We start from the raw sequence: 11,457 nt of genomic DNA on the forward strand, positions 1-11,457 counted from the left end.
GCACCAAAAATTGTGAATTTGAAAAAAATGAAGAAAAAGCAAAGGCAACTGTATACCCAACATAAACAGGGTTCGCTATTTCTTATTGTCTAAGTATGTAGATAAATATAAACATAAGGAATGCTTCTCTGTTGTTTTAGTAGTAGATAAAATAATTTCAACAGTAGTCGTTTCAAAATCTATTTGTTAAATGTGTTTTCTGTGAAATGAGTCATTTGTTTTGTGTCTCTGCTTCACAGAACTTCCCCTGCATGAAATCTCTGACTTCGTGGTTTTACTGAATAAATTATTCTTGGACTTTTGAATTATTAATCTTGGCTGCATGATATGCAAATCAGACTGAACTAACCATGTCCTGTGCAACAGCGCTAGGTCAGAAGCTGTATCCAGTTGCTGGCAGTGTTTCTGTCAAGAGATCGGGTCTTCCAACACAATGGTAAGCTGCACTACAACTTGTGTCTCTTAGGTATAGGAAGTAATGCCAGACTTCTGTTGGGAGCTTCTTTTAAAAGTGGCCTGTGAGCAATTAAGGTTTTAAGTAATGTTTAAATGAATTATTTATAAGTAGATGTAGCAAAAGAAACTAAAAGGAAGTCATTATTTTTACTTCTGCATTTTTTTTTTACCAAATTAAATGTCTTGTTTTAATTTCCAGCTACTATATTCATTTTACTTAAAGAGGTTTCTCATATTTTCTAAAGTCTCAGTAACTTATATTTTAACAATAGTAATTGGATTTACTTAAATCAATATAAATATGGAAAATAAAGTTCCTAAATCATTTGAAAATATATCACACATAATATTAACGTTAATATTTTCATATTTAGAAAATAATGCATTAGAGGGAATTTTAAGCTGTCTAAAAATTAAATTTAGCATTTATGTGTATAAAAATGACATTATTCAAGAATATAATTCACTTAGGGAAAAATGGAAAATTGCAGAAACCATTGTGATTGCAACTTTTAGACCTTTCCATAATTTGTGATGTATTCTTAAAGAAATTAACAAACACACAATTTGATATCATATTATTACTTTTTAATACCTTAGTTTCTGGTGTAATTTATAGAATATATAAAAATAAAGTCATCAACATCTTATCTTTTTTGTATGAATATACATTTTTATTTAAATTGTTTAGTAATGAAAAAAGCAATTTGTTAAAAAAATCCTCATATTGCTATGTAAATTTTCCTTAAAGTTGCAGTTAAAAATAAAAATAATAACTTCACAAATGTCCTTTGTTTAATTGTAATGATTATAAGAAAAAACAATTTAAAAGCTAAGAAACTATCAAATACGTATTTTTAAACTTTGAAGTTTCATAAATGTACATTTTTAAAAGGCTGAATATATTTAATATTAAAGAAACATTTTCAAATTAAAAATGAGTACTAATAATCTGCTTATGTAAGTAAATTAGATATTGCTTCTAGCTTATTAATTCTAATAAGTTTACATATATTTTGGGGCTGGGAATTAATGATTTCACTTTAATTGTCAATATCTTTTTTTAAAAACCCACCTGTTAAAAATAATTCATCTATATCAGTGATAATCTATTTATCACTACTTCCATTTCCTAAAAATTAAGAACATAACCACTAGAAAACAGAAGAAAAAATATTAATTTTTCATAAGGGAATTTTATCTTCAATTGGGAGTTTTGCTTAAAAGAAGAGCTTACTTTATCCATTTGTAGAATTGTGATGGTGATACTGAAAGCACACTCAACTCCAAATATCATCCAACTTGGGAAATAATAAATGCTCAAAATTATAGGTCCTGGTGCACTTAAATTGGCCTACAAATATTGAACAATTTATCTTTATGAAACCATAATTTATTAGTATTATAGACTTAGAGAAAAATTTAAGAATGAAACAAATGTATCAATGAAGCAGATTATAAAACATCATGAAAAGCATAATCTCATTTCTGTAATTATAAATTCAAATAAATATTAAAGTATAGAAGGGTACCCAAATATTAGGAGTGATTGGTTTACAATTTTTATTTTTTATTATTGCCTATTTGCATTTTCTGAGTGTTACATAATTTACATGAATTTTGTACATGCATTTAAAAAAAATTAAAAAAAGAAGAATGAAACAACCACTCTATGAGAAGCAGGACAAAAAGGAACTATTTAGTCATTCATTTTTCTTATTCCAACCCTAGTATTCTCTGCCCCCACTACTCCTTCGATCCTCAACCCTCTGTACTAATGTAAAGCAGAAGAATTCTTCATGATTTTCATGTGGCTCCTCACTTGCCTGAGTGGAATTCATAGGAAATCTGGCTTATAGTTGCACAAATCTTCTTCATAGCTGTATTTTCTTTCCATGGCATTCACACCTTTCTGCTGTGCATACACTACATAAGCTACTGATGTAAGTCAGTACCTACTAGGCAGAAAGATAAATGCTATAACCGGAAAAAAAGGTAATTCAAAAATGAAACAAATTTCTTGTCTCAAAGAAACTTTCCATACCTTAATTTTCATTTGAGTTTGTGTACCAGCTTTTTGAGTACTCCCTCAAATAACAAAAGAGTTCAGAACTGAGCACTGAGGAGCTTCAACATTTAAAACTTGGGCAAGGAAAAATTAGGCCACAATGATTCTGCAAATTGAGAAAAGGAAAAACAAGGACATTGCTGTGTTGTAGAAGACAGGAAGAGACTGCTTCCAGAAAGCATGGACTTGAAAGCTACTGAGAATACAGTGAGGGATAAGAGTGAAGATTGACCATTGATCTAAAAAATAGTCTGTTGATTTTTCAATAAGTCCATTGACTTATTGTTTTATTTCTATAAATTTAAAAATTCTAGTATCATCAAATACATGCCTATTTGAGGGAGAAAGAGAAAATTCAGTTAGAACAAAAGGAGGAAGGACACAATAAAAACTATCTGAAATCTCATCACTGGGGATAAAACTATTAACACTTTGGTGCATGTCTTTCTAGACTTCTTTTGCTTAATAATTTCAGGTGTAATTTCTTAATTAAATGCCTTAATTTTAAAATTGATCCTATAAGATAGATATTAAATTTTGCCATATACAAATGTGTTTCTATACCACAGCAACCACTAGTACAATTTAAGTTTTGAGTATCTATCATATTATATATGGTGTCAGCTTTTAAAGTGAACTAGAGCAATGGGCTTGGAAAAAATATTTATAAAAATGCTTTGTAAATAGTCAAGTGTTTATATTCATCTCTATTCAACAAGCATTTACAGACCACCTACTATCTGCTAGTCATTGTGCCAGATGTAGAAGATAAACAATAAATAAGACAATGTTGTAAGAAATGCTAAGAAGTGCAGTATACAATGAGAGCATAAATGGAGGACCTAGCTTAGCCTGGGTCAGAGTGCTTATCTTGGGAAACCTGCACTTGAACTGAGGCCTGAAATAAGTATAGATATAAGACAACATTTGTGATGGGCCAGGGTCACAGGAGGAAAATGGCAGTGGAAAGAGATTTGGACAAAGGGGGCTGCACATTAGGAAGACCCTCTGTGCATTCGAAGAACAGGAAGATGAGCAAGGAGGAGAGTAATGCCAAGCCAGGTTCAAGTGGAGTATGCAGGCCAGATCATGCAGGCCTTGATGTGCCCATTAAGGATTTAAGACTTTATTCCTTGGACAGTGGAAAGACATTTAAAGGTTTTGATCAAGAATAATATGATAAGATTTTGAGCTGTTTTTCAAGACTGTGTGGCTGTAATTGCAAAGATGGATTGAATGAGGGCCAGAGAGGATAATACGATACAGTCCAAGATAGAGATGAGAATGGCCTATACTAGAATAGGAATGAGGGTTATAAAGCAGTAGGGATGGATTTGAGAAATATACAGACATCATACTCAACAAGACTTGGTAGTTTATTCATTATTGGAGTTAAGTTTTAGATGACTTCAAGGATATTGCTTATATTTCTGAGGTGAGCACCTGGGTAGATGGCAGAATCATTTACTGAGACAGGTGTATATGCTGCAGGATTTGGTAAGGAAGTTGGAGAGTTTAGTACAGGATTTCTGAAGGCAGAGATGCTTATGAGAAAGCAATCAATGGCAATAAGTATAAACAACTAGAGCTTTTAAGACAGGTCCAGGCTGGGCTGGAAATCTAGAAGATGGATGAGCTCATATAGGCAGGATCTAGAGAAAGGAGCCCAATAGTGAGACTTGAGGAACTCAACATTTAATGCTTGAGCCAAGAAGGCTTAGGCCTCAAAAGAGCCTGCAAAGAATAGCCAGGGAGAAAGAAGGGAAACTAGGATATTTTCATGTCACAGAAAGCAAAGGAAAAGTATTTCCAGAAGTCATGGTATGAAAAGCAACCCAGAAGTTGATAAGAAGACTAGCGAAAAATAATCACTGGATTGAGCAATGTGGAGGCCATTTTGGTGGAGTGGTGTGTCTGAAGCCAAACTGGAGGAGATTGGAAAGGGAAAGGAGTGTCAAGAAATCAAAACACTTAGTGATACAGCTCTTTTCAGAAATCAAGCTACAAGGAGGAAAGGAACATGTGAAACCAGAGAGTTGTTTATGTTTGCTTCTTATTTTTAAGACTGACAAAATGAGAATGTTTAATTGGCTGATAAAGATGATGTAGTTGATTTGGAGAAGAATGCTGAAGAGACAGAATAGAGGAGAAAATGGTAGCGTAGGAATATTGAAGATTGGGGAACAAGCTGGATCTAGATTAAGACCCCGAATGATCTTTATCTCAATGAACTAAGGGGCAAAACCATTTGCTAATGGTAAGTAGGGCAGAGTAAGTGGAAAAGGTTTGAAGAGATTAGAAGAAAATATGAAAGGAGAAATGTAATAAATTGCTGGTGATGTGAGAGAGCAGTAGAATCAGGTAACCTCAAGGATGAAGTGAAACCCATCTGCTTGGCTTCAGCGGCAGTCACGTACGTGTCTGCTGCCTGAGGAAGTTCCCATCCAGCTTCATCTAAAGTTGGACTTAGTGGCTGGTTACCATGGAAAGTCTTGAGAGACTCAGAGGAATTTAGGATGCTTTCACGTGAGTGATTAAAAATAACTTATCAAAATATTGAACTTATCATATCTATAATTCCATGAGTTATTTTCATAAATAACACACTCTCAAAATACCAGTGATGTTAACTGAAATAAACCACCTGAATTTGAAAAAAAGTACATGAGTTTTCCAGATGCCTTCATTATAGCTAATTCTATTGAATTGTGCATGCTTCCTGGAAAAAGCAGTTCAGGTATATTTATTCTTACTTTGCTCTATTTACCAAAATACTATGTGGAAAGAATCATTTGATTGCAACTAACACTCAGAAACCTATTTTGCAAAGATATTTTTAGAAAATTTTATTTTCAACTTTGGTTTTCCTTCTCTAGAAATAAATGAGATTCAATATTTAACAAGGACAATCCAATATATTTTTCAGATAATTCATGTTCTTAAAATACTCTATTCAGTTACAGTCTGGCTTCACTACAAGAGAGGAAATGGCAAGTTAGCAAGACATTGGAGGTTTGACTGAATCAAATTGCTTATTTTCATGGCCCACTGTTAGAAGGTATTATAATAAAGGTCTTTTACTAGATAGATATATGACCTCAGCAAGTCTGAATATTGGGGTCCCCTCAAAATGTATATGTTAGAACCTAATAGTATTAGGAGATGGGATCTTTTGGGAAGGGATTAGTAACATTATAAAAATGGTTAAAGGCAGCTGCCTTATGCCTTCTGCCATTGCTGTGAGGACGTGGCAAGAGGTGCTACCTTTGATGCAGAGGGAGGCTCCTCACCAGACACCTAATCTGCTGGCGCCTTGATCTTGGACTTCCCAGCCTAAACAATGTGAGAAATAAATTTCTACTATTTACAGATTAGCTCGTCTAGGGCATTTAGATATAGCAGCAGGGACAAACTAAGACAACAAGGTATTTAGGTTTCAAAAGCCTCAGTAATATCATGTGATATCAATAACAATCCTCACCTCATTATGCACTATGATTATTACATGAGATAATCCTTGTAAATTGGTGAGCACAGTGACTGGTACACAATAAAGTTTCAATTAATAGTGACCACTGTTATTATTACTAAGATTTTCAATTTCATATTTTAAATTTTTTAAAATTATGCTTTAAAACTGGAGTTATATTTTGCAAATTTAATAGGATAAGCAAAATCTTTTGACAATATGGAAATAAGTAAAAGCTGATAAAATAGCAAGATTGGAATTCTAAAATTCCCTATTTGCTCTTCTAGGTTATGGTTCAATTTAATTTAACTCAGCAGATTTTGTTGAACAGCTAAGATATACTAAGGACCATGGCAGGTTCTTGAGACCAACAGTGAATTCAAATCTCCTTTTCACTTAGTTTACCACACTTTCCCTTGGCCTCTTGGCTGTTTGTTAGGCCCTTTACATGTGTGTCCACCTGAGAGCCTTTGCATATGCTCTTCCTTATGTCTGGAACACTCTTCCTCTAGATATAAATGACTCTTTGGCTCTCTTCATTGAGGTTTCTGATCAATCCACGAATGGATTAGTAAACTGTGGTATATGTATACCATGGAGTATTACTCAGCTACAAGAAATAACGGTGATATGACATCTCTTTGGTTCTCCTGGAGAGAGTTGGAACCCATTATATTAAGGGAAGTATCCAAAAAATGGAAAAACAAGCATCACATGTACTCACCAGAAAATTGGTTTCCCTGATCATCACCTAAATGCACATAGGGGAAGGACACCAACTGGATATCAGACTGAGATGGGGAATAGGGGGCGGTGATGGGTGTATGCCTACATGATGAGTGCATTGCGCACCGTCTGGGGAATGGTCATGCTTGAAGGTGCTGACTCGGGGAGGTGGGGGGTGGGGGGAGGGGATGGAGGTATGACTACATGGTGAGTACCGGCACACTGTCTGGAGAATGGACACGCTTGAGGCTCTGACTCAGGGGGATGGGCGGGACATGGACAATGTATATAACCTGAACTTATGTACCCCCATGATGAGCTGAAATAAAAAAAAAATTTAAAAAAAATGTCATCTCATAGAAAAACATTTCCCTTCTCATGTATACAAAAAAAGTAGCTCACTGCCACCCTCCATCCCAAAGCTCTCTAACATTTTTACTCTTCCTCATCTTTATTCATAGTATGTATCATTACATGACATCATTTGTTTATTTCTTGATTCTTCCCAAGAAAGTATACATTGTCAGAGATCAGGAACTTTTTTTTACTCATTGCTGTTATTCCCGGTGCCTGAAACTTATTCAGTGCATAGTTGAAAGATACTCAGTAAGTAGTTGCTGAAATAATATATTAAAATAACATATTAATGACACATATGTGTATGTGTATGTATATGTATGTATATGAATATGTGTGTATATATGTATGCATGCATTCCTTACTACTGTAACCTACTCTCCATAATTCACCTTTCAAGTGTTTTTTAAAAATTATCATGTTCTGCACAGTTTTGCCCTTGTCATAGTCTAGTTTCATCATTATATTTCCTCTCTTTTCTCTAGGCATGGAATGAAACTTGCAAAAACTGGCTGGCAGCAGAGGATGCCCTGGAAAAGTACTACCTTCCCATTTTTTATGGGATTGAATTCATTGTGGGAATCCTCGGGAATACCGCTGTTGTTTTTGGCTACCTCTTCTGTCTGAAGAATTGGAACAGCAGTAACATCTATCTCTTTAACCTCTCCATCTCTGACTTAGCTTTTTTATGTACCCTTCCCATACTGATGAGTAGTTACGCCAATAGAAACTGGATCTACGGAGATGTGTTATGCATAAGCAACCGGTATATGCTTCATGCCAACCTCTACACCAGCATTCTTTTCCTCACTTTTATCAGCATAGATCGATACATGCTCTTAAAGTATCCTTTCCGAGAACACCTTCTGCAAAAGAAAGAGTTTGCTATTTTAATCTCTTTGGCCATTTGGGTTTTAGTAACCTTAGAGTTACTGCCCATAGTTCCTATTATAAACCCTGTTATAACTGGCAGCGACAAAACCTGTAATGATTTTGCAAGTTCTGGGGACCCCAAAGACAGCCTCATTTACAGCATATGTCTAACCTTGTTGGGATTCCTCATACCTCTTTTTGTGATGTGCTTCTTTTATTACAAGATCGTTCTCTTCCTAAAGCAGAGGAACAGGCAGATTGCTACTGCAGTGCCCCTTGAAAAGCCTCTCAACTTAGTCATCACGGCAGTGGTGATCTTCTCTGTGCTTTTTACACCCTACCACATCATGCGGAATGTGAGGATCGCTTCCCGCCTGGGGAACTGGAAGCAGTACCAGTGCACTGAGGTCGTCATCAGCTCCCTATACATTGTGACTCGGCCTTTCGCCTTTCTGAACAGTGTCATCAACCCTGTCTTCTACTTTCTTATGGGAGATCACTTCAGGGAGATGTTGGTGAATAAACTGCGGCACCACTTCAAATCCTTCCCATCCTTCAGATGAGCTTGCGAACTCACATTTGTATTCAGAGAAAAGGGAGATGCTTATGAAACAGTTGTTTAAGAAATGCCACTCCAAGCCTGTTAGAACTTGTTTTAATCCTTAAACACAAATCAGAGAGTGTCACAGATCTGACCCTGATTTATGACAAGTTGTACTCAGAGTATGTGAAAAGAATGGGATGAGGAGAATGTATTGGTTTCTTCACCTAAGAATTGAAAGGAATTGAACTAGCACTACTTAATATTTGGTCTGTAAGTCCTAGGTTTTATAAGACCTTCTCAATCAGTGCAAAAGGAATAGAAGATAGCAGCAAATTATCTGCGTTTAATCAGCGGTCAGATTGTAAAAAAAAAAATTATTTTGACAACATTCTTGATGTTATTGTTACTCATACGGTCCTAAAACTTTATGTGAGAATTCAATAGCAGAAGATGAAACACACGCTGGTAAATATTATTTTTAGAGGTTGTGCTCTTGAGCAAATTTAAAATAAACAGTAACAATGAGTAAGAAAGCAATATAATGAGTTCAAGGATACCTATGTCATATTTGTTTATATCATGAATTGGATCATGAATTGGAGTCAACTTGTAATTCATCAGTCTTTTTTTGTTGCATGGCTTATAGTGGAAATAATCTTAATTTAAGTTAAAAAGAACCTAAAGAGATAATTCAACAAAGAGAGACAACACATTTGAATTTGTCTGTCAGAGAATTTATGTGTAAATGATTTTATTAAAACATTAAAGAGATATACCAAGAATATTTGCAAAAATTTGAGAGTCATAGAACACAAAGTGCCTGTCAGGAAACCCAAACCAAACCAAAACAAAAGTGAATACATTGTTTTTCTGATGATTTTTCCAGCTGGCATTTTATTATCACAATTTGACCATCAGTGCGTGGAAATATATTAAAGTTCATTAGCCTTGGTGCTCTTGATTAAATAGTGAACTTTAACATATATTAAAATTATAAAATGCCCAAATAAGAGGAAGTGAAATGACAATAGATTCACTGGGTTAATTTTCACTTTTGTTTGTTTTTTGTTTTTTTGAGACAGAGTCTCACTCTGTTGCCCAGGCTAGAGTGCTGTGGCATCAGCCTAGCTCACAGCAACCTCAAACTCCTGGGCTCAAGCAATCTTTCTGCCTCAGCCTCCTGAGTAGCTGGGACTACAGGCATGCACCACCATGCCCAGCTAATTTTTTCTATGTATTTTTAGTTGTCCAGCTAATTTCTTTCCATTTTTAGTAGAGATGGGTTCTCGCTCTTGCTCAGGCTGGTCTCAAACTCCTGAGCTCAAATGATCCATGCGCCTCTGCCTCCCAGAGTGCTAGGATTACAGGCGTGAGCCATGGTGCCTGGCCAGTTTTCACATTTGGAGAGAAAGCCACAGTTTTTTCCAACTTCTTCCCTGTTTTTTTTGGTAAGCACTGGAATAATTTACAAGGATGGCTTTATCCTAGAGAGAGAAACTCACATCTGGAGTAAGCCTAGTTTGCATGGAACATTACATAAGACCATTGGAGGAAATGTTCTATACAAAACACCCTTTATGAAATTATTAAAATGCAAGAGACATTTTAAATCTAGATTATCCCAGGAAGGTCTGGGAGTCCCACCATTCTATGCCACAAAATAAATGTAGGAGAAAAAATGGATATTGCATTAGCTTTTTAAAGTCAAACAAGTATCACATAATAATTCACTGATATGCAACAAAATGTGTCCATGGCCACATGTCTATGTTCTTTTCCTTGATGTCATTAGCTGTATGGAGTGGGTAATGTGAAAGATAAAATAAGCATTATGAATACAGAGGCATAAAATTCCATTGTCCTTCCTGTTCTGAGATACTATAGGGGTATTATATAGATATTCCAAACTCCCAAAATATGCCCAGTTACTATCACTAGACTCTAAGCAACTGAAATATTATAAGAATGTATTGCTCACAAAGGATTTCTTTTCTTACATAGTACTAAGCTTTAAGATATTTTCTGTTATGCCTCACCTTTATTATTAATATTTTTAAAATTTCAATATAATTTTATAACTGCCTAATAATAAACTGAAAACAGAACTTCTGAATTTTCATATCAGAAAGAGCCATAGAAAGGGCTTTAGGAAGAAGGTATTTTCTTCTACAAACTTAGCAGTATACAATTTAACTTTGATTTGTATTTTATGAGTGAGTTTTAATTTGTAAAGATGAAATTAAATTTGGTCCCTCACCCCTATTCCAAGAAGTGGCAGGGGTAGACTTTCTAATAGTGTGGGGAAATAGTCTGTCAAACCATAAACTCTTACACATGCCTTGTAACTAAAAGGTAAAGAAATTTTATAGCACATTTCTTAATTATTTTCTTGCCCAAATCTTTCATGTGGTGACTTAATCCTTAACAAACTAAAGGGGACTGTGCTAAAATTATAAGAGCTATTTCATTTGCCTTTTGTACTAGGTAATTGTAAGCATCGCAAACAATAAACAGTGGAAATCCTTGTTGGTTTGTGGTTTTTAAAGGAAACAATTACTGGGCCTTTGTATCTTGTCTTTTAATTGGTTCCCTAGAGTCTTCAGAATGATGTCTAAACTATCTAATCACGCATCTGCAATCTGAACCCCCTACTCCTTTTATGTTATCTCCCTTCACTGTTGCCACAAATCCTATTCTACTGCCAAAGATCACTGCTTCATTTCATTATATTCAGAACTTTCTTCACTTTGTACACCTGGATGCTCAGATCTGTTCCACCAGTCATATAAAAATTCTAAACACCTATTAATGTCCATCTCATCTGTCACTCCTTCTTAAAACTTTCCTTTATATTCTCGCCTCTCCAAATCTAGAAGTAAAGCTTTCTGTCAATGGGGTTTCAGACTATTTTTTACTGCTATTTTTATGAAATACATTATTTTTGACCATATACTACAGTTGTTT

General features: G+C 34.9%; 1 protein-coding gene across 1 annotated transcript; it reads left to right on the forward strand.

Moving 5' to 3' along the window:
- The first annotated feature begins 3,480 nt into the window (after positions 1–3,480).
- On the forward strand, positions 3,481–9,137 carry SUCNR1 (succinate receptor 1). The gene is made up of 2 exons (XM_045561955.1): positions 3,481–3,597; positions 7,562–9,137. Exons 1-2 carry the CDS (start codon positions 3,481–3,483, stop codon positions 8,510–8,512), a joined length of 1,068 nt encoding a protein of 355 aa, XP_045417911.1. The 3' UTR covers positions 8,513–9,137.
- Positions 9,138–11,457: the final 2,320 nt, after the last annotated feature.

Source organism: Lemur catta, chromosome 1 (genome assembly GCF_020740605.2).
Source record: "Lemur catta isolate mLemCat1 chromosome 1, mLemCat1.pri, whole genome shotgun sequence".
Lineage (NCBI taxonomy): Eukaryota > Metazoa > Chordata > Mammalia > Primates > Lemuridae > Lemur > Lemur catta.